Source organism: Balaenoptera borealis (genome assembly GCF_965194805.1).
Source record: "Balaenoptera borealis genome assembly, chromosome: 12".
In the NCBI taxonomy this organism is placed as follows: Eukaryota; Metazoa; Chordata; class Mammalia; order Artiodactyla; family Balaenopteridae; genus Balaenoptera; species Balaenoptera borealis.
The window spans coordinates 98,724,331-98,751,734 of NC_138869.1; the positions used below are offsets into that span (position 1 = coordinate 98,724,331).

At 44.1% G+C, this 27,404-nt stretch overlaps 1 protein-coding gene, 1 long non-coding RNA gene and 1 pseudogene across 4 annotated transcripts; 2 read left to right on the forward strand and 1 right to left on the reverse strand.

The window, feature by feature from the left end:
* The first annotated feature begins 1,363 nt into the window (after positions 1 to 1,363).
* On the forward strand, positions 1,364 to 25,106 carry LOC309607194. The gene is made up of 2 exons (XR_014232322.1): positions 1,364 to 2,492; positions 14,938 to 25,106. It is a non-coding gene; the product is annotated as an uncharacterized lncRNA (long non-coding RNA).
* Positions 3,397 to 10,680, forward strand: LOC309607177 (RNA-binding protein 7 pseudogene; annotated as a pseudogene). Its single transcript has one exon. The product of its transcript is annotated as an RNA-binding protein 7 pseudogene (transcript).
* CD83 (CD83 molecule) lies at positions 9,894 to 27,404 on the reverse strand. Of its 2 annotated transcripts, none has more exons than XM_082345458.1 (5): positions 27,227 to 27,404; positions 27,019 to 27,134; positions 14,657 to 14,867; positions 12,427 to 12,533; positions 9,894 to 11,054 (listed from the first exon to the last, which is right to left on the reverse strand). In XM_082345458.1, the coding sequence occupies exons 1-5, from the start codon at positions 27,261 to 27,263 to the stop codon at positions 10,929 to 10,931; spliced, it is 597 nt and encodes a 198-aa protein (XP_082201584.1). In that variant the 5' UTR covers positions 27,264 to 27,404; the 3' UTR covers positions 9,894 to 10,928. The 2 variants fall into 2 exon arrangements, with proteins under 2 accessions (XP_082201584.1, XP_082201583.1); XM_082345457.1 differs by having other exon boundaries at positions 9,894 to 11,057; positions 27,227 to 27,402.

Consider the following 27,404-nt stretch of genomic DNA (forward strand, 5'->3'; position numbering starts at 1 on the left):
AAGCACAACGGTGGGCCTCTCAGGACCCACAGGGTCTGGGTCTGTGTTTATTACCAGCCATATTTGGTGGGGGAACTCAACGTTAAAATATTTATATTTTGATTAAGACTGTCACTCATGCCTTTGGTTGCGTGGAGCCTGGGGAAATAAGAAGTTACACTCAAAACTTGTTCACAATTGTTAAAAAAAAAAAAAAAAGATGATGATGAACCGTTTGGCAAGGTTGTTTCTTTTTGGGTAAATAGGAGTTGACCCATTTAACTGGGGCTCAAAGATCACTATCAAAGAAGGTGAGGTTATTGACTTCTCAGCCCAGTCTGATAGGAACAACTTCTGCTTCCTTTCTTGGCACTGCTTGGCTCCCAGCCTGAGGAAAGGACTCCGCTGACAGCTGGAGCCGCCTCCAGGGGTTCCCCAGCTCCAGTTCCCTGGATGTGGGCCCTGCTCAGAGAGCAAAGGCAGACAAGGAAGCAGCCCCATTGCCCACGGCAGTGTACTGTGGGCACTCTGTCACTCCCCCAGCTCTGGGGGACCCTAGCCAAGGAGGAGAGGAGAATCTTGGGGTCAGGGCCACCCTGAGGCCACAGGGAGAAGGAAGCAACTTCTCCTCAAACCGCAGTCCAATGGCAGACTCCGTTTTGCAGGATCTTTCAACTGGGTCATCTCCCCCAGCCTCTCCCTCTGCCCCCTCTCCAGCTTGCCTTTCCCACCTTATCCACTCTCCACGGGAAGGAAAGCTATTTATTGAACAGAAGCAAATGCTACTGATAATACTGTACATACTATAGAGCAGGCTTTGAAACAGATATTAACTCATTTAATTCTGACAACAAACCTATGAGAATATCATTATACCCACTTAGCAGATGAGTAAATTAAGGCACTGAGAGGTTAAGTGACTTCCCTAATACCATAGAGATAGTAAATGACAGAGCCTGGATTTCCATTCACATCTGTCTGACTCCAAAGTCTGACATGATTGTATTGTTTTATATGTGTTGCCCATCCCAGGACTGTTTGTATTTTTTATTAATTTTTTTTTTTTATAGACTTTTACTTTTTTTTTTTTTAAGTATTTGTTTATTTATTTATTTATGTCTGTGTTGGGTCTTCGTTTCTGTGCGAGGGCTTTCTCCAGCTGTGGCAAGCGGGGGCCACTCTTCATCGCTGTGCGTGGGCCTCTCACCATCGCGGCCTCTCCCGTTGCGGAGCACAGGCTCCACACGCACAGGCTCAGTAACTGTGGCTCACGGGCCCAGCCACTCCGCGGCACGCGGGATCCTCCCAGACCAGGGCTCGAACCCGTGTCCCCTGCATTGGCAGGCAGACTCCCAACCACTGCACCACCAGGGAAGCCCTGTTTGTATTTTTTAAAGGGAACCTGCAAAGGGCAAGACTAAAGATGAAGACAACGGATGATCTCTTGCCCCAAATGTCTGCAACTTCACCCACGTCAGGTTAATGTTCCCGGTGTTTGGATCTTATTTTTCCTTTTTCTTATTTGTAGGTTATTTTTGCCTTTTGCTATCCTTGATCTGGCTTCTGGATGCCTTCCTTGTTTTTCTTTCTATGTCATTATAGGGATGAAGAAATGGGATGCGTTAAATGAATTTCCACAATTATAATTCAACATGTTCCAACAGGACTGACACGCCAAAACATCTAAGTGGCGCGTGCCAGGTCAGAGGACCACAGTGATGTCACTGTCACCATCATTATGATGTACTCACCCTCTCCTCGTCTCCAGCGTCATAGCCCAATCTCTCCAGAAAACTTTCCTTTGCTTATTACAATGGTGGGATGTGTCTTTAAATAAACGACCATTTTAATGATCCTGCATTTGCAACTTCCAATATTTAGACTATTGTATTAATTTCCTAAGGCTATTGTAACGAAGTACCTCAAACTGGGTGGCTTAAAACAACAGAAATTTATTCTCTCATAATTCTAGAGGCCCAAAGTTCGAAAACAAGGTGTCAGCAGGGCTGCGCTCCCTGCCAAGGCTCTAGGAAGGACTCCTTCCTTGCCTCTTCTACCTTTGGTGGTCGCCAGCAATCCTGGTCATTTGGCTTGTAGGCACATCATGCCAATCACCGCCTCCATCCTCATGTGCCACACTTTTCTATGGCAGAGTCCAGATTGCCCTTGTCTCAGGGACACAGCCTTCAGAGTCAGGGCCCACTCTAATCCAGTATGACCTCATCTTAACTTGTTACATCTACAAAGACCCGATTTCCAAGTGAAGTCACATGCATGGGTACCGGGGTTAGGACTTCAAGACATCTTTTCAGGGAGAATGAAAGAATGCCATTTGCAGCAACAGGGATGGACCTAGAGATGATCATACTAAGTGAAGTGAGTCAGAAAGAGAAAGACAAACAGCATATGATATCACTTATACGTGGAATCTAAAATATGACACAAATGAACATATCTATGAAACAGAAACAGACTCACAGACATAGAGAACAGACTTGTGGTTGCCAAGGGGGGTGGGGTGGGGGAGGGAAGGACTGAGAGTTTGGGATTAGCAGATGCAAGCTAGTATATATAGGATGGATAAACAACAAGGTCCTACTGTATAGCACATGGAACTATATTCAATATCCTGTGATAAACCATAATGGAAAAGAATATGAAAAAGAACATATATATATATATAACTGAATCACTTTTGCTGTACAGTAGAAATTAACACAACATTGTAAATCAACTATACTTCAATAAAATCAGTTTTATTAAAAAAAAGATATCTTTTCAGGGGACACAATTCAACCCACACCTACTTTTTCCCAAATGCAAGGCAGATAATAATCAATCACAGGATTTTCTGCTGAGTACCCATCACGATCCTTCTCCAAGCAGCTGTCCTGACTACACCTCCAAGCAATCAGAGCCAGCACCTCAGGTGAGCCTGACTTGCCCTCATGAGTCCCACTGAAGGGATGCGTCTGTAATAACAGCAATGAGTATGTTGGGGAGATGGTGTCAGAGCCCCTCAGGCCCAGTGCAAGTGGCTGCCTTATGCAGCAGGTGGGTCCTGCAGAGGGGTCGCCCTGGACAGCCCTGTTGCCGGACCATCTCCTTCTTGGTCCAGCAGGTAACGTGAGACGTGACCATAGCCTTAAATTCACAGAGGAAAAGGTCCCACTGCTTTTTCTGAGTCCACAATCCACGTGCACTGTAGCATGGCCTGGTTCCAACTTCACTCCAGGCACACATTTCTCCTCCCTCCACCCCCTGCAAATTGGAAACAGTGATACACAGCCACCTCGCAGGGCTGTGGGGCAATTTAATTAATGTTTATAAAGCACTCTGAGGTCTTCAGATGAAAACTGCTGTGTAAGTGCAAAATTATTATTAGTTCTCAGCCCCCTGTCCCTTGACTTCTGACATGGGCTTTTGTTGTTCCTGAATGGGAGCCGTTTATGGTCTGTCCAGCTGGCTCTTTCGGGCACATAGGCAAGTACATACACATTTGCAGAATTTTTTTCCCTTTGAGAAAAGCATTCCAACTCTGTGGGATGTCTTGAAGCTTTTCAAGGTCTGAATGTCTCCCTACTTGTCTCTACTGAGTACTGTAATCTACAAGAGTAGATTGTAAACAGGCTACTTTGGAAGAGAGTGAGGGGGAAAAATGGTCAATTTGAAGAAATGGCCCCTCTTATAATGAAAACTAAAACAATATCTCCTTCTCATGCAGAATCTAAATGAATCACTAAGTGAGCTCTGTCTCCCTTGCCCAGAGGGATTCTGTACGTGTTTATGCATTGAAAGGAGGAAAGAATAGAAGATTTGCTTTCAGTGCCCAAGTTTCACTTCCTTCCTTCACTCTAACTTCTCAGGAACCATGGAAACGAATACACCCCATCTAGATGATGTTTTCCTGCTAGTCTTTGTTGCCTAACTGTGCACTTGCCTGAGATCCCTTGGGGAGAATGAAATAAAGAAGTGGAATCGAAAAAAAGATGTGTCTGCAAGTGAAATGCCTTGTCTCTGAAGGAGAGAATGGGGCTCGAGTGTAATTCATCAAGCTCTGGGGCAACAAACGATGTCATAAGGCACCATTTTCCTTTTCTCTAAAACGTATTCATACTCATCCCATGATACCCACACACAATCCATTAGGATCCCTTCAAGGTATCTTTTGTTTTATCTTAACGCTTGGTTAGCAGGGTCTGTTAGTCAACTGCTGGAAGATTTTATTTTTAAAAATCACTAAGGAGCAATTAGGTAACATGTAATCAGTTGGACAAAAGTATAAAGGCACGGGACCAATGAAAGATGCAAACGTGCTTTCCCTTTCGTTTTCCGGCCCAGCCCTGTGGCCATCCCCATTTTCCTGGTGCAAGCGGGATGGTCCGTCCCGGCACTCGACAGGCTGGGCCAGTAATAAAAGTGAAAATTCCAAAAGATAAGGATGGTAAACCAAAGCAGTTTGCGTTTGTGAATTTCAAACGCGAAGTATCTGTTCCTTATGCCATGAATCTGCTTAACGGAATCAAACTTTTTGGAAGGCCCATCAAAATTCAGTTTAGATCAGGAAGTAGCCATGCCTCACAGGAGGTCAGTTTGTCATACCCCCAGCATCATGTTGGAAGTTCAAGCCCTACTTCCACATCTCCTAGCAGGTACGAAAGGACAGGGGATAACATGACTTCATCAACGCCGATAATTCAAAGATCTTTTTCTTCTTCAGAAAATTTTCCGAGACGAGCAGTGATGAACAGTGCTTTGAGACAGATGTCATATGGAGGGAAATTTGGTTCTCCACATCTGGATCAATCAGGATTTTCCCCATCAGTTCAGTCACATAATCATGCTTTTAACCAGTCTTCAACCTCCCAGTGGCGCCAAGATACACCATTATCACAGCGAAAAGTCAGAATTCTCATCCCTACATAGTGGATAGACATTATAGCCATGAACAGCATTACACTGATCACGGGTCCAACCATCATTACAGAGGAAGCAGAGATGATTTCTTCTATGAAGAGAGAAATCACGATGGCTGGAGCCATGACTATGATAACAGAAGAGACAGTGGTAGCGATGGAAAATGGCACTCATCTCGACACTAATAAGTGTTAAAGGGATGTTTTCATAGGGTCATTCTAGGCTCTTTTGTTAAGTTGTTTCTGGGAATGTTTTCTTTAAAAACCTCTATAGAGCAGCTTTACAAGTTGCCACATTTCTTTATAAAATTTTTAAAATGTAATTGCAGTCCAATACAGAAATGAGAAGAATTGTGGTTCTAGTTTTATTACATAAATAACCTTTCACCTCAGGGTTTTAAGAAGAGGAAAGGGTTTTATGATAAAGAAAGTGCCCCAATTCCTAATCATTTTAGACAATTGAGGAAGGGATGTATTTTATGGATTAGTTGTATTATGAAGCAAATATTTTAATTATCTGTTATCTTTTTGTATTGCAAGAAATTTCTTGTTAGGGAATCAGATTTTTGGTGTATATAATGGAAAACATTCAAGTTGATAGTCTGAAATGACTCAGTATTTTGTTAATAAATGAGAAAATGTAAATTCACTAATTCAATTTACTAACATTTGAGAAAACCTTTTGGTCAAGTTTGGGGATTAATCATATTATTTAACTTCTTAGAGAACTTAAGTGTAAGTTCTGTGACATGATCTTGAGTTTTACTGTAAGTGAGCATACAAGTATACATCTGCACATGCTATTTCATTATAAAATTTTAGAATTTGCTCATTAAATCATGTTCGATGTATGACTGAAGTCACTCAGGAAGTTGAATATCTCTAAATGTATTTTTTTACAGTAAAAATACAGTGTTAATGTAAATCTTTTTCTGGAAGAACAAAAATGTAAATGCATAGTCAGATAAAATAGTAAAATGTTTTACTGAAAGTATTCTTTTTTTGGAAAAAAGTGTTCACAAAACCCTTAAGTGCTGCCTCTATCACTCAAATTTCTAAAATTTTAACATTTTCAAAGTGCAAGGACACATTTTATTATGGAGATTGTACAGGTATTTTTTTGTTTTTGTTTGAACATTTGAAAGAATTTAGTCTAAAACACTTTGATTTAAAAATTTTAAAATCTTGTTTAACAAAACTTTTATGTATCAATATGCCATTTCCCTTTCATTGTAGAACTTGTTTATAAAAATTCATTCCTTGAACAATTTGGATCCTTTTTAATATTAACTACAACATTTGTACTATGTTGCTTTTCAATATATTGAAAACAAAACAAAACGAAACAAAACCAAACAAAAAAGATGCAAACGTTTGCTATATCACTGTAAACACAGAAAAACTAAACCAAAAGAGCACAGATGTTTCCTCAGTCAGCCAATCGCTGATCAAATGTGATATCAAGTTATCTACAGCGAAAACAAGGAATATTCTGCTGGGACAGGGAAGTTGAGGCAGGACTGGGAGTAAGGATGTATAAAACCAGGTTTAATCATGTAACGTCTATGACTGTCCTCTTATAATTATTCAGAGCCCTCTTAGCTATTGGGACATCTGTCACACATGGGAACCTTTTCTGTGGTCTAAGATGATTAAGTTCTGTAAGTTATGTAGAGGTCAAGATGGAAGGGGTTGTTTCTTTCTTTCCATTCCATTATTTAAAGAGAGGAAAGGAGAACTAAGTAAAAAAAAAAAAAAATCAGATACATAGATGATACATAGATAGGTAGATAGAGAGATAGATATGGAGATAAGGGGAGAGAGATATCAGCTAGGATCATAAGAAAACCCAAGACTGAAAATTGAGAAGACAACATGTAAGAACCAGCTTGTTTCCATCCCTCCTTCTCTCTTCCATTGATGCTCTGCTTCTTTGGGTTTCCATCAGCCTCCTGGATGGCCTTCCTGCTTCCTGTCCCCTCCAGCTCTTTCATTTCATCCTTCACTTTATTTCCCTGGTTATTGTCCTAGAAATGGATCTAATTCTATGGCTCCGCAACTCAGAATCTTTCCATACTGCCCCGCTGTGCAAATTCTCTACAGTACCTTGTCCGTCTTCCATCATCGCCTCCTTCCTGCTTGGTCTGGGCTGTGGGTGCCCTATGCCTACAGAAACTCTCATACAATCCTCCGTTCAAGTGTGCTCTCTACCTTTTTACCTTAGAGATTGTGCCTCTGCCGTTCCCACCACCCCTGACCATTATTAGCACTCAAAATCCTGCTTATCTTTCAAGTCCAAGTTCAAATGGAATTAGTTCTGTAAGTCCTTCTAAGGTGCTCCTAGATGAATGGGAACACTACCAGTCCTTTTTCTGTGTTCCCACTATCTTTGAATAATTCCCTAATGTTAAGTAAAACACGTAGCTGTGCATATGGCTCTGAACTCATTTCTCCTTCCACTAGATTATAAGCTCCTTGAAAGGAAGGACCGTACCTTGCTTTTTTTGAGTATTACACAGAGTGCCAGAGTGAATGCTCAGCAAATAACCTTATGCTTAATTTCATCCATTCAACCCACACACAGAGATATTACAAAAAGGCAGGTGGTAGAATTTTAATTTCTTATGCAATTTAAAGTTGAAAATTAGAGAAGAAACCCATCTGGTCTTGAGACGATAATAAATAGCAACAATAGTCTCTGATCAAAGAACTGATTAATTGTACCTTCCCCACCAGTTAGATCAAATCTGGGTCTCAAACATCAGTTGAAAAACTATGAGAGACAATTGTTGTTGAATTAAGCAAATAGCTCCTATCCTAAGATTTTTAGGCCTTTGGCTATTTTACATAGGAAAGATGGAGTATTAAACGATTTACCAGGTAATGCAGCCAAATAAAGTTGCCAGTGAGGAAAGAGTCTGGGAACCAGACTGAATTATTCTGAGACTCCCAATCTTAGTGTGCTGTGGGGCTGAACACGAGTCTCAAGGACTCTCTGAGTCCACAGGCTGCTGTGCGATCTCTCCTCCTGCAACCCCAGCAAATTATCAGGCTCTGTTGGGTTCTGTGAGTGCGGCTCAGTATTTTCTGTGATGAAATCTGCTAAGAATTACTATGCAAACAAAACCCACAGGCCTTCTTTTGGGAGAACGTGGAGCTAATATTCATGTCTGTGTTTGTGTCTTGGGACATCCCAAGGTGAAATTATTATAACCGTAGATCTAATTCCATAGACAAAGCAGGGCTCTGAAAACAAAGCTCTCCCTGGCAACAGAGACAAAGAATAGATATGGTCGATGATCATCTACCTCCTCTCAAATACCTTGAGAGGCTTCAATGATGGCAGTGGAAAAGCAGCCACTGTCCTTGATAAATTCTGCCCTTCCCACCCTGACCCATCTCTCTCTCATGTTTCTCTTACACACACACACACACACACACCTTTTCTTATACCAAAGACTAAGTATGAATGTTGAGTATACCTGATTTCAAATTTCCATCATTTATTTTTAGCTTAAATCAATCCAAACTGATGAAGGGCACCCCCTTCCCTGGCCTCTGAGGTACTATAATTCTAACGACCATGAAGCATTTAGTTTCATCTTGTATTAATCCTCTGAAAGCAACATGACTCTCCCACCAAGTCAATTCTGTTCTTTTTAACAAAAGCACTTTGTCAAATATTCACTGTCCTTGCCACTTTCTCTGCTGCCTTTTTCTCTTTTTGTTCTCAGGTTAATCTTGTTCTAATGTTACTATTTGCCAGATACTGGGCTAGGCTCTTAGATATATTATCTCATTTAATCCTCACACAAGCCTAATTAGCAGATACTATTTTTATTCTTATTCTAAAGTACCGCCAGCTGAGGCTTAGAGAGGTGAATCCCCTGCCCAAGGTGGTAAAACTTCTAAGTGGTGAAGCTGGGCGTCAAACCAGCTAAAAACTCTTGAGTTCTTCGTTACCATGTCAATGGTCTCACCAGCATTTTTGGTAAAGTATTTGAGGATGGAGTTGATTCCACTGAAAGGGAATCTATAGCTTTTACAGACATATTATGGGCATTCATCTTCACAAAGAGTCATTTTCCAAAGTGGATTCACCTATAATGCTTTTATAACTATTACAACCACCAACCACTTGCACTAGATTGTTCTTACCATTGGGGGAGGGGGGGGTAATGGAACTATTTGAGAATTTTGAGTGAAACCCCGTGAATCCCAGGTACAGAGCCCCTGACTTTACACATCCTTCTGAAATAGAAACCCTCCTCCTTTCCATCCCTCTCACCTATGGTCATGCACGTGGTCAAGCTGATCATGTACTGCCTGGTGGCAAGACAACTCGAGGATGGATTCAGGAGCATCTTTGGGAAGAAGGGGATGCCGGTTCACAGACGTCTACCTGCCATAAATGCCCCCCACACACACACACACTCAGAGGAAGGACTCAGCCAAGCTTTCAATTCTAGAATTTCATCTTGGGTCTGGTTCTCAAACTAGTTTACAGACATACCAGCACTCATCTCAAAGTCTTACGAGTAGTTTTAAATATAAAAGAGAAAAACACTCCCTCTTCACATGCATACATTTAATAACATGAAAGCTATGATAAAGAGGCAAAAACACTAAACTTGGCGTCCCTTTTACTCCCTAATATTAGCATGGGCAATATTCTCTTCGGAAAATAAGTAGGGAAAGGGCCAAGTTTGATAAGAGAAACCCAACAATTGCCAGAACGTCAATGGAACATTTGAGAACTCCCTTCTCCCCAAGGCCTGGTGGCTCCTGAGTGTCCGTATCTTGGAGTACTTTTGGCCGGTGCTTCAAGAACAGACCACTGAACTGGCCTCAATTCCCCAAAGGAATTCATACAGAAGACTATGGGAAAGTGTCCTTTGTAGCCTTCTTTGTTTGGAACGATGGAAAACATAAAAAATGAAAAGCATTTTCTCATGCCCAGAACACCACTGCAATAATAAGGATAATGACCCAAAGGAGTTTGGAATTTGGATAGTGCTTTATACTCTTTCAAAGAATTTTCACATACGTTTTTTTCAATCAACTCATACATCAACCTTTTGGTTTACAACTGAGAAAGTAGAAACCATAAGGATCTTGTCCAAGATCAGACAGCTAAGTAGTGGGACAACTGGGGCCAGCATCCAGTTTGCACAATTGGTCCAGCATTTTCATCAGGTCCCTAAATAGCTCTCCCTCCTATTGTCACAGTTTCCGACTTCTTCTCACCCTCCGTATGCAGGTTGCTTGTCAGTTAACAACGATATCTAACAGAAGATACAGATTTCAAAAGGAGAAGAAGCACAAATCCTTCTTTGACAAGTATACACAGATATAAAAATAATTGTGACATTCTTCTCTATTGCTTCTTTATGGATGCCTTTCCCAGATAAAAAGGCCCTGCTGGGGACAGTTCATCGACCTGTTGTTTCTGCGTACACATCGTACTCCTTGGTAATAGCAGGGCCTTCATGCCGGGAAACTATTTGCTAAATATTTCCCTCTGTCTCTCAGCTTAGCCTGTCACTTTCTCCCAGACATAAAACATCTGGGCTTAGACAAGAAAACACAGCAAATTCAGAGATGTTTTCCAGATGTGGAAGAGGACAGCTGTCCTCAAGAGTCTACACAGGGCCAACTCCAGGCATTCATATTTCCCAAGGTCCTTTTCCAACTGCATCTCACCATAGCTTTTCTAAGACTGAAAAAAAAAAAAAAAAAAACCTGTCCGAGAGGTTGACCAGATAGCTGAATGAAACGCTAAGAAGGTCATAAAGAAGCAGCACTGGAAAGCACCCTGTAGGCGGCCCCATGCTTTGTGGTCAGGTCACAATTTTCAGGGCCCTGCTCACAAACAGTGGGGTGGGATCCACTTTTGGATGTTTCAGTCAAGTGAAGGGCTTCACAGGAAGGATGGTGTCTTCAGTGTGGGGCTCAGGCTTCTCCTGTCCAGTGAGACGTGGACGCACACCACGGAGCCTTCAACCTTAGAAAACCAATCTGCAGAAATCCTGCTCACACCAGTTCTGTCTTGTGAAGAGTCACTGGCTCCAAATCCTTATTTGGGGAGGTAACTGGGAGAAAAGCATGTTCCATGGCAGGTTTAAGAAAGTCGGGAAATATACTCTGCTGTTGTGCAAACTTCTGAAAAATAAAATCAAAGAGATACGTTGAGAAGTGAATAATTGGAAAAATGCTTCAGCTGTCACCTGGATTTAAACTCCGTTCATTAGGAGACTGGACAGCTCATGTGGGAGCCCTCGTGATGCGGGCTACGTCACTCACTCTACAGTGGGCTTGCGCTATTTCGCTGGTATCTCCAAACCTCAACCAGGAGTTACAGACTGGGGCCATTTCCAGACCCTAACATTAGGATTTCCTGCATGGAAAATCGGTGCCCAAAGAAACAGGCATTTGCCAACAAAAAACTAGAGTCACTCATTTTTAAAATTTACCGCCAGGTAATGCTAATTATCTGCTTATATGCAAATAACTCTAAAGACCAAGCTGTAAGTTCCCTGGGGGAAGGACATAGTTCTTATGCCTTTTTACATGCCCTCCAGTGCCTAGCATGATGCCTTATACACAGTAGGTGATCACTGGAGTCTTCTGATGGCCTGACGTCCAAAATAGCAACCAGAGAGATGAGTGTTTGGCCAGAGTCAAGCAAGTGAACAGAAGGGGCCAGTGAGTAACAAGAACCAGCGTTGGAATAGCTCCTGGGTGACCGATGTCCTGGTCCCCAAATAGCCAGCACTTCCTGATCCTGCTGAGACATATGGGACAGATCACTTCCTAGTGGGTCAGGCCCAGAGCTGGCCCTGCTCCCCTATGACCACGGTCAACCCAGGTGACCAGCCACACACAAAGAGGCTTGGGGGGCAGGGAGGAGTCTAGGCTGGAGTCTGCAACCAATAGGTCAAGGGCATGTCAAGGACGCCCAAGTACTGGCCAGCCGTCCTCTACCCCAGGCCACACCCTGTGTACCTCTGGCTTCTCAGGATTAATTCTTAAAAAGTGATGTCTAAAATAGCAACCAGAAGTACCAAAAAAAAAAAAAGTGGTGGAAGTACCAAAATTATAAGAGGGAATCTCTAAAAGAGTTCAGGGGCCGACCAAGGAGATGGATCCATCACCGGGGTGGCCGGGCTTGCTCACCTGCCTACAGGAAGAACAGCACCTCGCCCGGATGGTGGATGGGCAGGGTCCAATTTTCTTCCACCGTATCTACAAGGTCTGCTGGTGCTTTAGGAGGATCCTTTGGCATTTCACAAACTTCCATCACTGTCTTACTTCATTTTCTCTTCACAAGGCTCTGTGAGGAGCCACCAGATGGAAAACAAGCTGGGAGCTTCCCAGAGAGATTCTCACAGTCTGGGGGCCTCAGTAAGGCCAGGGTTCTGAGAACAGGTCTCTTGCCATTATGAAATGACTCACACTGTCTACAAAACGCATTAGATTGGTAACCCAGGTGATCCTTTAATAATGAGAGATGTTTAAGAAAGATACTTACGCAAGTGAAAATGATGAGTGTTACGTAGAAAATGACCAGAGCCAACAGCAGGACAATCTCAGCTCTGTATTTCTTAAAAGTCTCTTCTTTGCGTCCCTTAGAGCATCCTTCAAAAAGAAATAAGTAAAATATGAAGCCGTTGAACAGGACTCTTCTACCAGGATGAAAAAGCTAAGAATGTTTTGTTCTGGCTTTCTAAAGTCCTACTGGTCTCCCCTTCTCACCCTCACGTCTGTACCGTGGGAAGGACATCGGTAATGACGGCGGTGGCCACAGCCGGCGCTCACACTCACCCTGTGCCTGGCTCTGTGCAAAGGGGCTGACATCCAGCATCTCACTGAACCTTCAGGGGCAGGTCTGAGTACCCCAGTTTACAGAAGAAGGAGCCAAGGCTCAGAGAGGCTGAGGGATTAAGGCAGGTGGCAGAGCTGCCCTGCTGTTACAGAACAAGTCGATGCGTCTTCGTAGACCTGTTAAAGCCCCTCCACCAAGGCTGACAGCCAAGGGGGGCTACAGAACAGCTCCCTGGGGGCTGCTAAAGGCTGTGGCCTCAGCCCCGGGAGGGGGGCAAGTGCAGGAGGAGGGAGGCCTTCAGCCCAGGAGGGGACAAGGTGGGGACAGCTTCTCCCCACTCAAGCACGACATCCAATGTGCAGCAAGGTTGCTCAGGGAGCTGGCTTGAGGACTGGGGCAGGAGCAGATCGAGTGCGGGTGACAGGAGGGGTTTCTGCCCTCAGGGCCATGGATGGGCCTCCAGACAGCTGTCGACCCCTGAAACTGGATTCAAAATTTTGTGCAATGGTCTGGGGATGGATTCTCACAGAGGTCTGTCACCCCAGAAGAGAAGGGCTGAGAGCCACTGATGGTTCTAACATTTATCGAGCATTCAGTCCCCCCACCCCAGGCGCCAGACCAAGCATTTCAGTGCCATATCTCATTCAACCTTCACCACAAGCCTGTTTTGTAGATAATATCAATATTATATTATCCCCATTTTAAAGATGAGAAAAACCAAGGCTCAGGGGTTTCCCCAAGGTAAGATGCTAACGAGCAGCTGAGCTGATATTTGAACCAGATCCAAGTGGCTCTAGTCTGACCGCTCAACTTGTAGGCAGCGCTGCCTTCGCAGAGGGCAGGAAAGCAAGCCAGCTTTTCTCTACTCCTTTCCTCTCTGCTCCCCGCAGGACACGCCTGCCCTCTCTGCCCTTCCTGCCAGGCAGCTCGCGTTTCTCATTCATGTGAATAATACTCACTGAGGGAGCGTATCACGGCAGGTACGGTAAATGCCATGAAGACAAACGAAGCAGCGTAAAGGGCTAGAGATTGAGAAGGGTATAGGGTGTTTGTGTGTGTGTGTGTGTGTGTGTGTGTGTGTGTGTGTGTGTGTGTAAGACAGTGAACCAAATCCAAACGCTGACCCCTAACCAGTGATTGCGTTCTTGTGAGTGTGGGAATATTATCTTGAGTCAGATTCCTTTCCGCTTCTCCGTGGAAGGAGAAAGTAGCCATTGTACAAAGTCAGGGCCTCTGTAACAACATGTTTGTCATTTCAAGCCTCAGCCACTAACAAGAGTTGGGCCAAAGTCAAATGCAAGGCGTATTTTAAGTTACATAAAGAAAAGTTATGGAAAAAAGTCCAAGGAGATAATCCTTGTCTTTACACTTGATTCCTGGTCTTACTGCATAGAGCAAAAATGTGCCTTCTGTCACGGGAACGCTATTTTCTTGCTGTACCCTTTTTCTTTGGCTTGAGTTGAGGTATTGGGACATTCAATTGCTGTAAAGTGGGAGAGAAATGCTGTTCTCATGTGAAAAAGGTGGAAACATGAAGCAGCTCCCTTAGGCCAGGTTAGAAAGCCCCCAATGAGCAGAATATTACACAGTTATCTGATATATTCGGGAGACTACCCAGTTTCTCTGTCTTCCAAAAATTAGACTTGGAAACTTCCTATTGGCTCCAAAGGACTCTTACATGAGTAAGAGTTGTTTGATTTAGTTGTTTGACTACATTTGGCATCCAGCCCAGTCAGACTGGGGTAGATCTGTCCTTATTAAAAAGAAAGTAGAGAAAGTTATGACATCCTTGCAGTAGAATTTAGCTTTCAGCCACAGATATTATCCAAAGCTTCTGAATTACAAGGTAAACTTGGATTGAGGGGATCAAGTTTAGGACCTACAGAAAGTGCCCCGCATACTGTAAGAAGAAAACAGGTGCCACAGATCACCTCACCTGTCACTTTCAAGATCATGGTGCCACTTAGGTTTCTCTGCCCTTCTGGATCCACCAGAGTGCACCTGTAGGTCCCCGAGTTGCAGCTGGTAGTGTTCTGGATCCTCAGGGAATACAGCCTTTCCCTGGGGGCCTCTGAAGATGCCCTCTGCTGATAGTACTGCAGGTCTTCCTGGGGCACCTCCATCCTCTCGGCACTGCCATTTGTGAGCTGTTGTTAAGAAAGAATCATACACAGACTCAGAAACATAGATAACAGACTTGTGGTTCCCAAGGGGGAGGTGGGTGGGTGAGGGATGGATTGGGAGTTTGTGATTAGCAGATGCAAACTAGTATATATAGGATGGATAAACAACAAGGTCCTACTATATAGAGCAGGGAACTATATTTAATATCCTGTGATAAACCATAATGGAAAAAATATGAAAAAGAATATATATATATGTATAACTGAATCACTTTTGCTGTACAGTAGAAATTAACACAACATTGTAAATCAACTATACTTCAATCAAATAAATTTAAAAAACAAGAATCAAACCACATCATGCTCTACTGCCAGAACCTACAAGCACTGGGCCTCCACATCAAGGTGCTACCTCTTGTTTTCATAAAATCCATCCTCAGCTAATTGTTTTAAAACAAGATACTGTGTGTGTGTGTGTGTGTGATGTCTGGGGGAGGAGGAGAGAATCTAGGAGAATTCTTTAAGGCTCCATCTTTTTTAGAATAAGATCAGGACTGCATTTGACGATTCTCTGTATCCCTACATGAAGGAGAGAGTGTTCCTACTGATGATAATCATGTGTCACTGATGACTATGTGATGAAGCGCATGAATCACACTGAATCACATTCTCTCGCTGGTTGTTCTCTATTCAATGTTCTCTTGTTTTCTTCAGATACCGACTCACCCACTAACTGATTCTTATTTTTGTAGCCCAGCCTTTTATTTGGAAACGTTTCTAAATCTGTTAAGGTCATTGCCAGACAACTCAACAAAAAAACACAGAGATGCAGATGAGCAATGCCTCTCATGAAGTCACCCTGTTCTTCAGAGACTGCGTACCTGTGGGGTCATCTGTGACGCTGCAGGATGTACCACGCTCATGCCTCTGCTAAGGCAGGAAGACAGCCGACAACAGCGCCACGTGGAGATTTTATGTGTCAGGTCACTTGGTGGTAATATCAAGATATACATGGAAGGGCAATTACGGCTTAAATCACTGTACCTAGGATGGACCAGCCCAACTGGGGTAGATGTCAAATTTAGCCAAACTAACCTGGCTGGTTTTCTTTCCCTGAACAAGATTAAACTGGTGGGGTCTTTCCGTCATCTCCTACTTCCACGATTAAGCACACATCACGTTCACCATCAATTCCCTTTTTCCCCAGATACATTTTTAATTTGTCTAGTTAACTTGCTCGTTGATCCTCCACTGAAATGTTTTAAAGCTTCTAAAACTCATTTACATAAACAGTAAAGCCAAGCACCATTTTCAATGTGCAAGGGCAGCCCCGAGCCCTTTGCTGGGCGGCTGGGGAACAGCAGGGAGCCTGGGATTCAGTGGCATTCCTTTCCTGTCCCCAGCGTAGTGGCTGCACCAAAGGGCTCCCTTAGGAAAAGACACCGCAGTCAGACACTGCTGCTGTCTTCGCCTGCACCTGCCGCTGTTTAATCTCCTGTACTGGGAGGACCCTACAACTCCTCTCCTACTTTTCAAAAGGCAATCAGCACAGGGAAATAAATAACCAAGGAATGGGGGGAACACCCAGTGGGGCAGAGGCAGCCCAGGACAGAAGACATACACACATGCACATACACACACACACCCTCCTTGGTTTCTGCTTCATTTATTAAGTCGGGGAATGCACCTTGAGGTCCACGGGAAGCTCAGATTCCAGCTTCCACGGCTCGGGGTCCTATTGGCGTTCCTGTGGAGTGGCCTGCAGAGACATCTGGTGGCTGATTTATCACTCCTGCAAGAAACCCTGCTTCATTCACTCCTAGCACTGGGCTGAGACTAATAGCTTTTCTCAGGCGAGGTCTACGAACGGAAATCCCATTTCCTGACAGTCCTTGTGCTGAAAGGTTCCTTCCAAAATAATCAAGACTGGGGCATTTAGGTGTTCAAAAACAGAGCAAGAAAACAAGCAAACAAAAAAAGGAGGTGTGGTCAAGGAACCTTAGGCATCCAACTGATTTTGGAACACGTCTAAGTTAGACCAGTTTTCCCCTTTTCAAGTCTGATTAAACCAAAAACTGCAGCCTTATCATGTGCCTGCACCTCTCCCTTCCTCTGCTGCCTGGCAGAAGTGCTCCCTCCCACCAGAGCTTTTGATGGGTCAGGTGCCCAGGACCATCCCGGGGCCAACCGCTTCCAAGACTCCCTCCTCCACCCCACCCCCCAAGGCCAGTTTGAACTAATTAACTCAGCTTAATCTCTGCAGTCCCCACGATGCTGTCTCAATCTGCTTTTCTTTTCTAAATTAACCTCCAAATGTGTTCAACTCAGATTTCTTTCCAATAGATTTCACTGGAATTCAGTTTTGTAGAAATCCCTGCATCCGAAAAGATGGAAACTTGGCTGCAACAATCATTTTGAGATTTTCTACCTCAGATTTTCTCCTTAGGGTGGTCTTCTCTCCTATCCAGTGACCCCTCCCTCAACTCAAAAAGACCTATCTGAAAGTCAAGATCAAAAAAAACAAAAAAAATACAAAAAAAACTGAGAACCCCTCTGGAGCTGGTGGAAATATAAACTATTGTGCTTTATTTACATAAAGATGGCCCCTTTATCACGCTGGCTGCTGGGAACTGCTGAAGCTAGTACGTGGTGGTGATCAGAACGGACTGGCAGTGGCCTTCTGCCTATTTGCAGAAGAGAATTCATTTTAAAAATCAGCAGTAACAACAAAAAGTAGTTTATGTGATGGCCAGATTTCCACGGGTCTCTGACAAAACCTCCAGAGAGGTTATTTTACAATGGCAAAGCCAAGGCAGGGTGAAATCATAAGAATGAAAGTAAGAGGTAGGGGAAAGTCAAAACGAAGAACCCCAAAGCAGCTTGCGGAATTCTGCTTTACTGAACCACCACAGCCATCAGTGGGATCGTGGCAAGATACCTCAACTCTCACGGGGTCATCTTCCAATGGCCCCTCCCTGGGTCTTCCTGAAAGACCCAGAGAACTGAGAGAAGTACTGGCTTAACCTGGGACCTCTGGCCAAAGTGATGAACAGCTCTCTGTGCCTGATAACTACCCGTAACAAAAGGAACCTTCTGTAACTTCACACAGTGCACGTGGAAATAGTTCAGAACCTTCCTTCTAGCTTCAAGCTGCAGGTATGTACATAGCCTATTCCCCCTTCCTCCTGCCTACAGCTGCAAAAATCGTTGTAGTTTTCATGTTAACATGCTCAAGATGCGAGTGGAGCGCTAGCAGTACCAAGAGACTTTATGCAAAAGTTCAAATCATCATCTTCAGCACCGTGGCCAAGCAGCCATCACCCTGCAGTATCGGGTGAGTGAGCCGTGGCCCGAGCAGCACTGTTCAAGAACCAAAGGAATTTCAGGGGGAGGAACATGGAATAACAGCAAATGGGCCATCCTCAACTTCGCTGGGTTTTATGAGTTCTTATAAACATTTGAGCTGGCTCAAAATCAACCACTGGCAAGAATGACTCTCAACATTCCAAATCTAAAAGTGTTTCATTGCCTCTCTGCAAAAGCATTTTAGGAAATAGTCATTTATAACAAAAGGAACCCTCAGATTCATTCACAGCTGAGTGTAACTGACAGGAACTATTTAACGCACACTTTGCGACGCTCATATTGCAGAGGGCTACGACACAGCAGGCTGTGGGCAAATTAATTCCTCAAAACACTCATCCAAATTATGTTTTTAAAATCCACATTCCATGCATTAACTCTTATGCTGACAAATTTTATCTTTCTGATTGAATTAGAAAAGGCAAAATATAAGACATCTCATTTTCAGAAAGCCTAAGAACTTTTGTCTCAAGGCCTCCAATTTGACTAAATAATTTAAATACCATATTCCCTCTGTAGGATGGAGATCTGACCTTAAGGAAACCACAAGCCCTAAATTAAAATAAATTCTCTTTAATTTGCCTAATACTAAACCAAGCAAATACAAGTAGTAATTTTAAACGCATGTGAATTGTTTTTTTTAATGGTGGATAAATTTGAACTAGAAAGAAATCCAATAAATATCTAAATATGGCTGAAATTGAACCAATATTTCAGTCAAATCCCTATTGTGAAAAGGGATTTTTTTAGAAGTTTACATAATTTTATCCAAATATATGCTAACTTCCTAGATTACCATCTTTGGATATAAGAGGACAACAGCTCCATTCCTATTGCAAAGAATTTTGATTCCACAGCCTTGAAATCCAAATTTATCATGCATGAGATCTGTTAAGAATGTGATAGGAAAGTAAAAGAAAAGGGAAGAGATTTTTTTGAGGAGAAAAATGTGTGCACATATATATGCATATAAATATTTAATCCAACAATTTAATTAAACATATTTAAAGGAATGGATGTTAGTATTTAAAGGTGGTATTAAATTAATCTGATATATTCCAATCACATCGAACAGCTTTTTTTTTATTGCATTTCCCATGCACTAACATTCATGTACCTTGGTTTCCAACTCAATTAAAGTGCCAATATAATCCCCATTCATCATAAAAACAGCTCTTTATAACATGCAAAATAGTTTGGCTCAGAGGTTGATGTCATAATGGGGGTAGAATGTATAAGCATTAACATCGTCTTTTTCTAAGTGTAGTTTTATTGGAAAAATGATTTTCCACTTTGAAATTTACTGGGTCTAACAGACAGAGTTGGATTTATGGCTGTTAACAGAGTTATGAGTATGGCAGAGGCAACGTAATTAAGAGCACAGGCTTTGGTGTTGGACAGACGTGGAAACAAAACCCCAGCCCCGCCATGGCTAGCTCTGCTCTTGGCGAAGGGCCTGAAGCTCTTGGGCTTCGTTTGCTCCCCTGAGATGGGGGAGGGTAAGTACACCTCCCAAAGTTGGTGTAAATATACCTATGATGAGGTAGGTGGGTATTGTAGCATATTGTCAATCACACAGAAAGCGCTAAAAATGTTACCACTCTTTTTTTTTCACAGCTAAGTTCTAAACAGTTCCCTGCACATAGGAAATATTCAAAAAGTATTTATTTAATGAATGAGTGAATCTTAGAAACAATGAGGAAGACACAAGGGCACTAGCTCTGGAATCAGAAAACCTGAAGTCAAGCATCAGGTAGCTGGGTCACTTTACCTCTGACTTGGATTTCCTCGTCTGTAACTACCTTACTTCCCTCATGGGGTTATTTTAAGAATCAAATGAGAAAACACATAATAGTGCTTTATAATCGGTAATGTTGGTAACAGGAATTGTTGTTGTATCCAATAGCTTTCTACTCTGCCCACCCATTCAGTCATTTCTTCCAGCTGATACTTCAGTCTCCTCTGGCAAAGCTGTTCTAGAAGTCCCAATCTCTGCTCTAGGGAGAAATTTTTTCTGCCCACAAGGTCTCCAAAATAGCCACTGCATTCTGAATTTCTAAGGCACCATCATAATGTGGAAAATACCCTTTGGAACGGGGCTTTGAAGGCAACGTTAGGCCCCTCACTGTTCATGCCAATCGTCCTTCTTCCATTAGTTTCTTGTGGGTCCTGCTGGACCGGGAGGGGCATCCTTATGGGCTCTGAGTTCATGTCCTTCGGAGGGCACTACATCTGGTTCTAGAAAAGGCACGTTTGACTCTGGCCTGACCTCCGTGACCAGAGGGAATGGTTCTGATGGATCCATGACCCAATCAAAGCCACTTAAGTGTAATCTGACATTTGTTGAGATAGAAGAGACACAGTCTTTTGCTTTGCACTCGATCTCGGGAGGACAGACAAGTCTGCAGTTACCGGCTACTATCTCACTGCCACGTGGAGGCTGTTAATAAAACCAACACGAAGGAAGGAAAAGTTGAGAGAAAGAAAGTCACCGAGCCCTGAGGATATTCACGAACCTCCAAATTTAGCCTTACCACAAACTGAGTGGATTAAGACAACAGAAATTTATTCTCTTACAGTTCTGGAGGCCAAAGGTCCGATATCAAGGTGCTGGCAGGGCCGTGCTCTCTCTAGGGGAGAATCTGTTTCATGCCTCGCTCCTGGCTTCTGGTGTTGCTGGAAACTGGCATTCCTTGGCCTGTAGACACATCACTACAGTCTCTGCCTTCACCTTCACGTGGTGTTCTCCCTGTGCATCTGTCTCTGTGTTTCTGTTTTCTTATAAGGACACCCGTCATTGGATTCAGGGCCACCCTAATCAAGTATGACCTCACTTTAACTTGGTTACATCTGCAAAGATCCTATTTCCAAATAAGGTCGCACTCACAAATACCAGGGATTAGGACCGAGACATAACTTTTTTGTGGGACACTATTTAACCCACAACATCAGCCATAACTGAAGTAGGAACTATATTTTGATTTTTAAAAATTATTTATTTCAACCACATAAGCCAATATATTCCCTTTTCTTTAAGCTAGTTTTGATTGGATTACAAGCCTTCACAACGGAAAGATTCCTAATTGATAGGAGCACCTTGACCCACTCCAGAAATAAACGTGGCACATGCGGGGCTATCTCCACGTGGCTCCAACCTCAAGGCCAGTCCTGCTTTGTCACTCAGGCTCACATGCCTCCCATTGCTCGGTGAAAGAGACACCAGGGTCTGACTGGACTCAGGACCTTTGTTCTCCGGAACTGACCCAGTGAGTCTGGTCCTAGGTGAACATGAATTGTCTATGGCAATGAGCATCTATCTTTTCCCATAGGTTTTCCCCATCTGGACCAATAATCCTAGACAAATACCAGTTCTTCTGGAATCTATCGTCTCTCGGACAATTGGGAAAAGAACGTGCAGTAGACTAGCTGGTGCTCCACAAAAATATCAAGTGATATTCACAAGCCTTGGGCTCTTACTCCTATACCAGAACTACATGACACACACAGAAATTTTACCCAAGTATACCCCAGTGCAAAAACAAAAATTAAGAATATGCTTCAGGTGTAAAGAGTCTTAGGGAAGTACTTTAGTTCAGCTCTGGTTTGAGCTAGCACTGTTGGTAGAAAATTTGAGGTTATCCCAAGAGTAGCCAGGAAGGACTTATGGAAACAGTTTCAGATGGAGGAACCCTCTTTTTAGGTAATGTATCTCTTTTTAGTCCTGCCCAACATAAAACCTTCCCTGATGTCACTAAGACCTTCTTCTAACTTCCTCTTCTTTGTGTAGTGACATAACCAAGTACAGAACTAACATAATCAGTCCTCATGTGACTCGGGTTCCCCCTTTTATTTATGGAAAACAAGTGTTTGCAGTTTTTTCTCTTTAACTCTCAGCTGCCTTTCTCCTCCCTACCCTCTTCCAAGCCGAAAGATTTTTAGCAGCTTTGCTGTGTCTCATCATTGTCCAAAAATCTCAGTGCTCCATCATTCTCCTCTGGTTGGGACTTCTTCTAGAGCCTGGCCCACTCCTCCCTAGAACCATGTGGACAACAGAACTGGTGACCAAGAGAGAAGGGGAGGTAACCCCCAGGAATGTGCTGCAGCCTCACTGAGTTAACCCGATGGCAGTTCCACAGCAGTGAAAGACTAAAGCTTCTCTCTGAGATTCATTTTCTGGGATGAATTATAGTCTGTCTTTCACCACAAGAAATACGCTTTTCCTCTGACGTAGTTTTCACGATGTTATCCCCTTTGCTTAAAAATTTTCAAAGGCTCCTTGCTGCCAAAAGGACCAAGTTCAAGCCCTTATAATTCAGCATTCGGGGGTGTTCACAGCCTGCTTGCTGGCATTACCTCTCAGTCCTCTGTGGTATGATTCTCCCTTCCACATCATTCGTTTCCCCTCAGTCCCCAAAGATGCGTGTGGATTCCTGTGTCCATGCCTTTGACAGTCCTCTGGCAAAAGGTCCATATTGGTCTTAGGATGGCTATTGCCAGGCGCAGGGCTTGGCACACATTTGGGACATAGAAATATTTACGAACTGAGGAAAATGTAAATATGGGAGACATCTGAAAATTCACTTTTTGCCTTTCATAGTCTGACCTAAAGGTTATTCAATCAGGTCAAGTAGTACAGGTGCCAATGGGGATGGTATGATTTTTCTTTGATGCTCACACAGGCATTGTTTTCACATTTCAATGTTTCGGCGCTTCTGTATTTAATGTAGAAATGTTTCCTTTTTCTCCTAAAACATCTCAAATCTATCTTAAAACAGACGTCATTCTAGAATCAGGTCAGTGCAGTGAGTGGCACGCATTGTCTCCTTCGTGGGTCCATCAGGGTTGGTGTCTGTACAGATGCCATCTGCCCGGGCCATTCGTCAACCCTAGGCCCCCCCGAAGGCTCCTATAGGACTTCCTCGCTTTGGGGCTCATTATCACACAAGATGCTACAGACAGAAAACAGGACTCCACTGAATAGGAGACGAGTAACATACATCATAACAGCTCATAACAAATCAAGGACAAGCAATATCCGTGTAGCGACTGTCCTGGAACTTTCCAAGCAGCTTCATGCGAGCCCATGAATCTGCTCTCCTTTAGTCCCCAGGAGAGCCCATGACCTGCCACAGCTGCATCTCTCCTAAATATTGTAAAGTTCAAGTCTGATCTATTCTCTGAAATCATGGTCTCACTTCCCCTTTCTCCCTTCCTTTGGAAATCATCTAAAAAGGGCACTTGTCTTGTGACGCATCTCTGTCCTCACCCCCGTGGTGTCACTCAGAGATGACACTATATATCCTCTTTCATTATGCCTCAACCTAGGGTGCTGGGGCTCCCAGCACAATTCGAGACGGTGCTACGTCGCCCTCGTAAGTAACCACTCATTACGAGCAGCGCCAGAACGCTCCATTCATCCAGTGTCATCCTCCCCTTCCAGACCTAGTGCAGCCTCATTAAAGGGAGCGTGAACCCGCTCCGCAAGCAGCACAGACGCAGCTCTTTAACGGATGTCCTTACTCCTGGCAGACATGGGGCTGGGCTATGACCCTCTTGTGCTAGAATCTAACCCAAGGTCACAGCCACGTTCTTCTACTTTGGTAGAAGAGTGACGGACCAACGTCTCTTTGCCTCAGAATAGCTCAAACTACCTCCCTCAACAACCACAGTCTATTCACAATCCTAAGAGCTAAACTGAATGGATATACCGCATTAACTTTTCTATTTCTTCCCAATCATTCACTCTGCCTTAAAAGGTACAATACGGGAAGGGATGAGAGGAGGCCCCATTCTTGGATCCCAGTTGGGAAGACATCAGTCCGCAGGAAAGAAGAGTTGGGCTAACAGGAATTGGGCTATCTCTGCCCATTCTTGGCTCTACCTTTGACCCCCTGGGCATGTCTATATTACACCCCCAGCCCAGTCCCCTGTCATTGTACCTTTGAAACAGAGAGAATAAAATGGACACTGTTCCCTCCCAACTCACCCTAATGTTGCAAACACTAAATGGACTCCGTCTGCTCTGAGTCTTTTGGTAAAAGGCACATGATAAGAAACACATGGTTTACATGGGTCCTTTTGTTAATCATAAGTAATCAGTGCCAACTGGACAGCGGCAGGATGCTCTGTGGTGCCGGAGAACTGAGTGGTAAATGGATTTTTAAATTGTGAGTCGTTATAACCGTAATTGTGATATGCAGAAGGCCTGCAAGAATGCGATTCAATCTGGCGGACGGTGAAACCCCACACTCCAAGGGACTCTCTGCTTACTTGATCAGCATGCAGCCTACAAGTGTGCAAAGTGGTTTTACAAACCACCCTACCGATGATCCAGCTGGGCTGGCTGTGGTCACCAGGCTGAAATTCCTCACTTCATAGCTACCTCTCCGCATCACTGAAACACTTTACAAGAAAGTTGTGGGAGGAAATGACAAGATAATCTTCTGTAAAATGCAGAATTTCAGCATTTCACCACTGGCCTTATTTCCAGAACACTCTAACCATTTTTGTTGTACAAGCACAATCGATGCAAAAGTATAATTACTGGGCTGGAAAATAACAAACATCTACGGAATACGCTGAGATCTGTTCAAAAGTACTTGAAAAATAAAGCATATCACTTTCAAGGTATCTGATTAGTTTACTGGCATAGCATAGCTCTCCTATCCACCATTACTCAATCACAGTTTCCTCCTTAAAAAAAAAATAACTAGGGTATGAGTTTTCAATGACCCTATTCCACTGGACCAACAGAAAAAAGAGAATGCCACGAGACTATTGTCTTTTTTTCTTAACAGAGGTTTGAGAGACCTTCAGGGTCTTTAAAGCTTGCAAGAACTGTGTTCAACAAACAAGCACATACATTATAGAGTTACATCATCAGCTGACATCCAAGGAAAAGTCAAAGGTTAATCACTCTGGTTTACTGCATCATTCCAAATGACCTCGCGCAAGATTTAACTTGACAACTGTTTGAACTTTACAGTCTGAAATTTCATCTACTTTTTTCCTGAGTACTTTGTAATTACTCCCCTGGGGATATTAATATTGTTTTCCCTTTTTAATTGCTCTCTGAAAGGGATAGTGGTTTCATGTTTTTCCCCTCCTTTTAGATAACCAAGTCCCTGCCTGGCTAGCCCAAAGACACTTTCATTTTCTTTAAGTAATTAAGGGAGAAAACAGAAATAACAAGATAGACCTCTAAGAACCTAGGCTGTGGAGCCAGACTGCTTGGTTCAAATCCCACCTCCAGCGATTGGCCCCGCTGTGTAACAGTGAGCAGATTATTTCACTTCCTAAGGCTCAGTTTCCTCATCTGTAAAGCAGGAACAGTAACAGTATTGATCTCTTAAGTCCACTGGAAGGATCGGAACAGCTGATGTACATAGATATTTACCTCAGAGCTTGGCAGATGGTGAGTACTCAAATAATATTGGTTTTACAATATTTTTATTTACATACTATTGTTTTTACAAGGGAACAATTTTGGAATTGCTGTGTTCTCTGTTCCCACAGTGAATAAGGTGGAAATGAAGTAGGAATAATAACAAACCTACTTTCATACACAATACAGCGCCCCGAGGCCCCAGCACCGTTTCCACTGTGCATAATCATAAAAGGTCAGCCTGAATTCACTGAGCACCTTCAAAATTAGCAGGGCAAACACTGGGTGCCATGCAGGATACACAAAAGCAGTGGCGCAGCACTGTCCCCAGGGAACTGACAATCTGGTTAGGAGACACACACACACACACACACACACACACAAAGAGGTTAACGGTCCTATGCTGCCTTGTTAAATGGCTAGATACTTGTGCAGGTTCTTACAGCATCTTTTATGATGGGCAGAAGAAAACCCAGCATTTTGTGGAAAGCTACAAACGCACAGAGATTTCCTGCAAGGTAAGATGACAAATCAGCGAGCTCCGCAGAGTAAGGCTGGGATATCATAGTCATGTGCTTCAGCCAGAGGTGCCATTGTGGCAGTGACCTCATTAAAGGCGGGGAGCACGGGGAGAAAAAAAAAAAAAAAAAAAAAACCAGTGACAGCAGACAGTGGCTGCTTGGGTTTCCAATGCCACCAGAACCACAATCTTAGAATCTGAAAAGGTTCCAGTTCAGAGGAAACCTTAAAAAAGCCTCAGTTTGACTCAATTCTCTTACAGTAGGAACAGTGACACTGTTTTTACACGCGGGGACGCCTCCGTGCACCATCACAGACGCCCTCCTTGCTGGACCTCTCAGGACGGCCAGAGGGAAGAGCAGCCAGGGGTACCCCAGAAAGGGGATGACTGACAGCTAACTACCACCTAAGAAACAAGCCTATCACTTCTCTCTGGCAGTCCTTCCTCTCAAGGTGCCCCCTCCCCGCCTCCCCAAATGTATGAGCACCGCAGTCACAAAACACCAGAAGTCAGAAATCCGGAGACCTTCCTCCCGTCCAAGGCCAAATCTGCACTAGCTGCTTTTTCCCTGGCCTGCTGTCCATAACCACAGGTGGCCTCTGGAATTAATCCAAATAAGAGGTTCTCTGCCCTCCACAACGTCTTATTTGGATCATTCATCTCAGGGCCACCTTCAGAGGCAAGAAGATTGAGGTCCCCGGCGGAACTAAATCTAAGTCGGCCTGTACCTGGATGCGGCTGAGCTTGGAGCCGGGATGGGAGAGGCGTGTGGGAAGACCGGGTACCGAGTTCAGCTATGGGAGATGCCCCCGAACCCGAGCCACAGAGGGTCCCCAGCCCAAGGAAGGCGGCTGCCCGGTCTGCAATTAACCCACCCAACCCTAACTCGCCGGCCTCGCCGCGCTTACCTTGGCCCAGAAGACCGCGTAGGGGACCTGCGGATCCCAGGGGGCAGTGCAGGGCAAGTCCACATCCTCCGAACAGGCCACCTTCACCTCCCGCGCCGCGGGCACCAGGCTGCAGGCTGCAAGAGGGAGAGAGAGCGGCGTGAGCAAGCGAGAAAAGGGGGTGTCCCGGGGAGGCGCGCGGGGGGCGCCGGGCGTCCGCGGGCCCTACCGCAGCTCAGGAGCAGGAGCCGGAGGCCGCGCGACATCGCTGAGGACTTGCCGGCTGGGGGCCCTGGCGCTGCCTCTTGTACCCGCGCGCACCGGGACTTCCCCGGGCGCCAGTCCCGGGGGATCCCCGCGGGCGGCGGAAGCTGCGGCGCGCCTCCCCCGCCTCCACCACCCGGGGC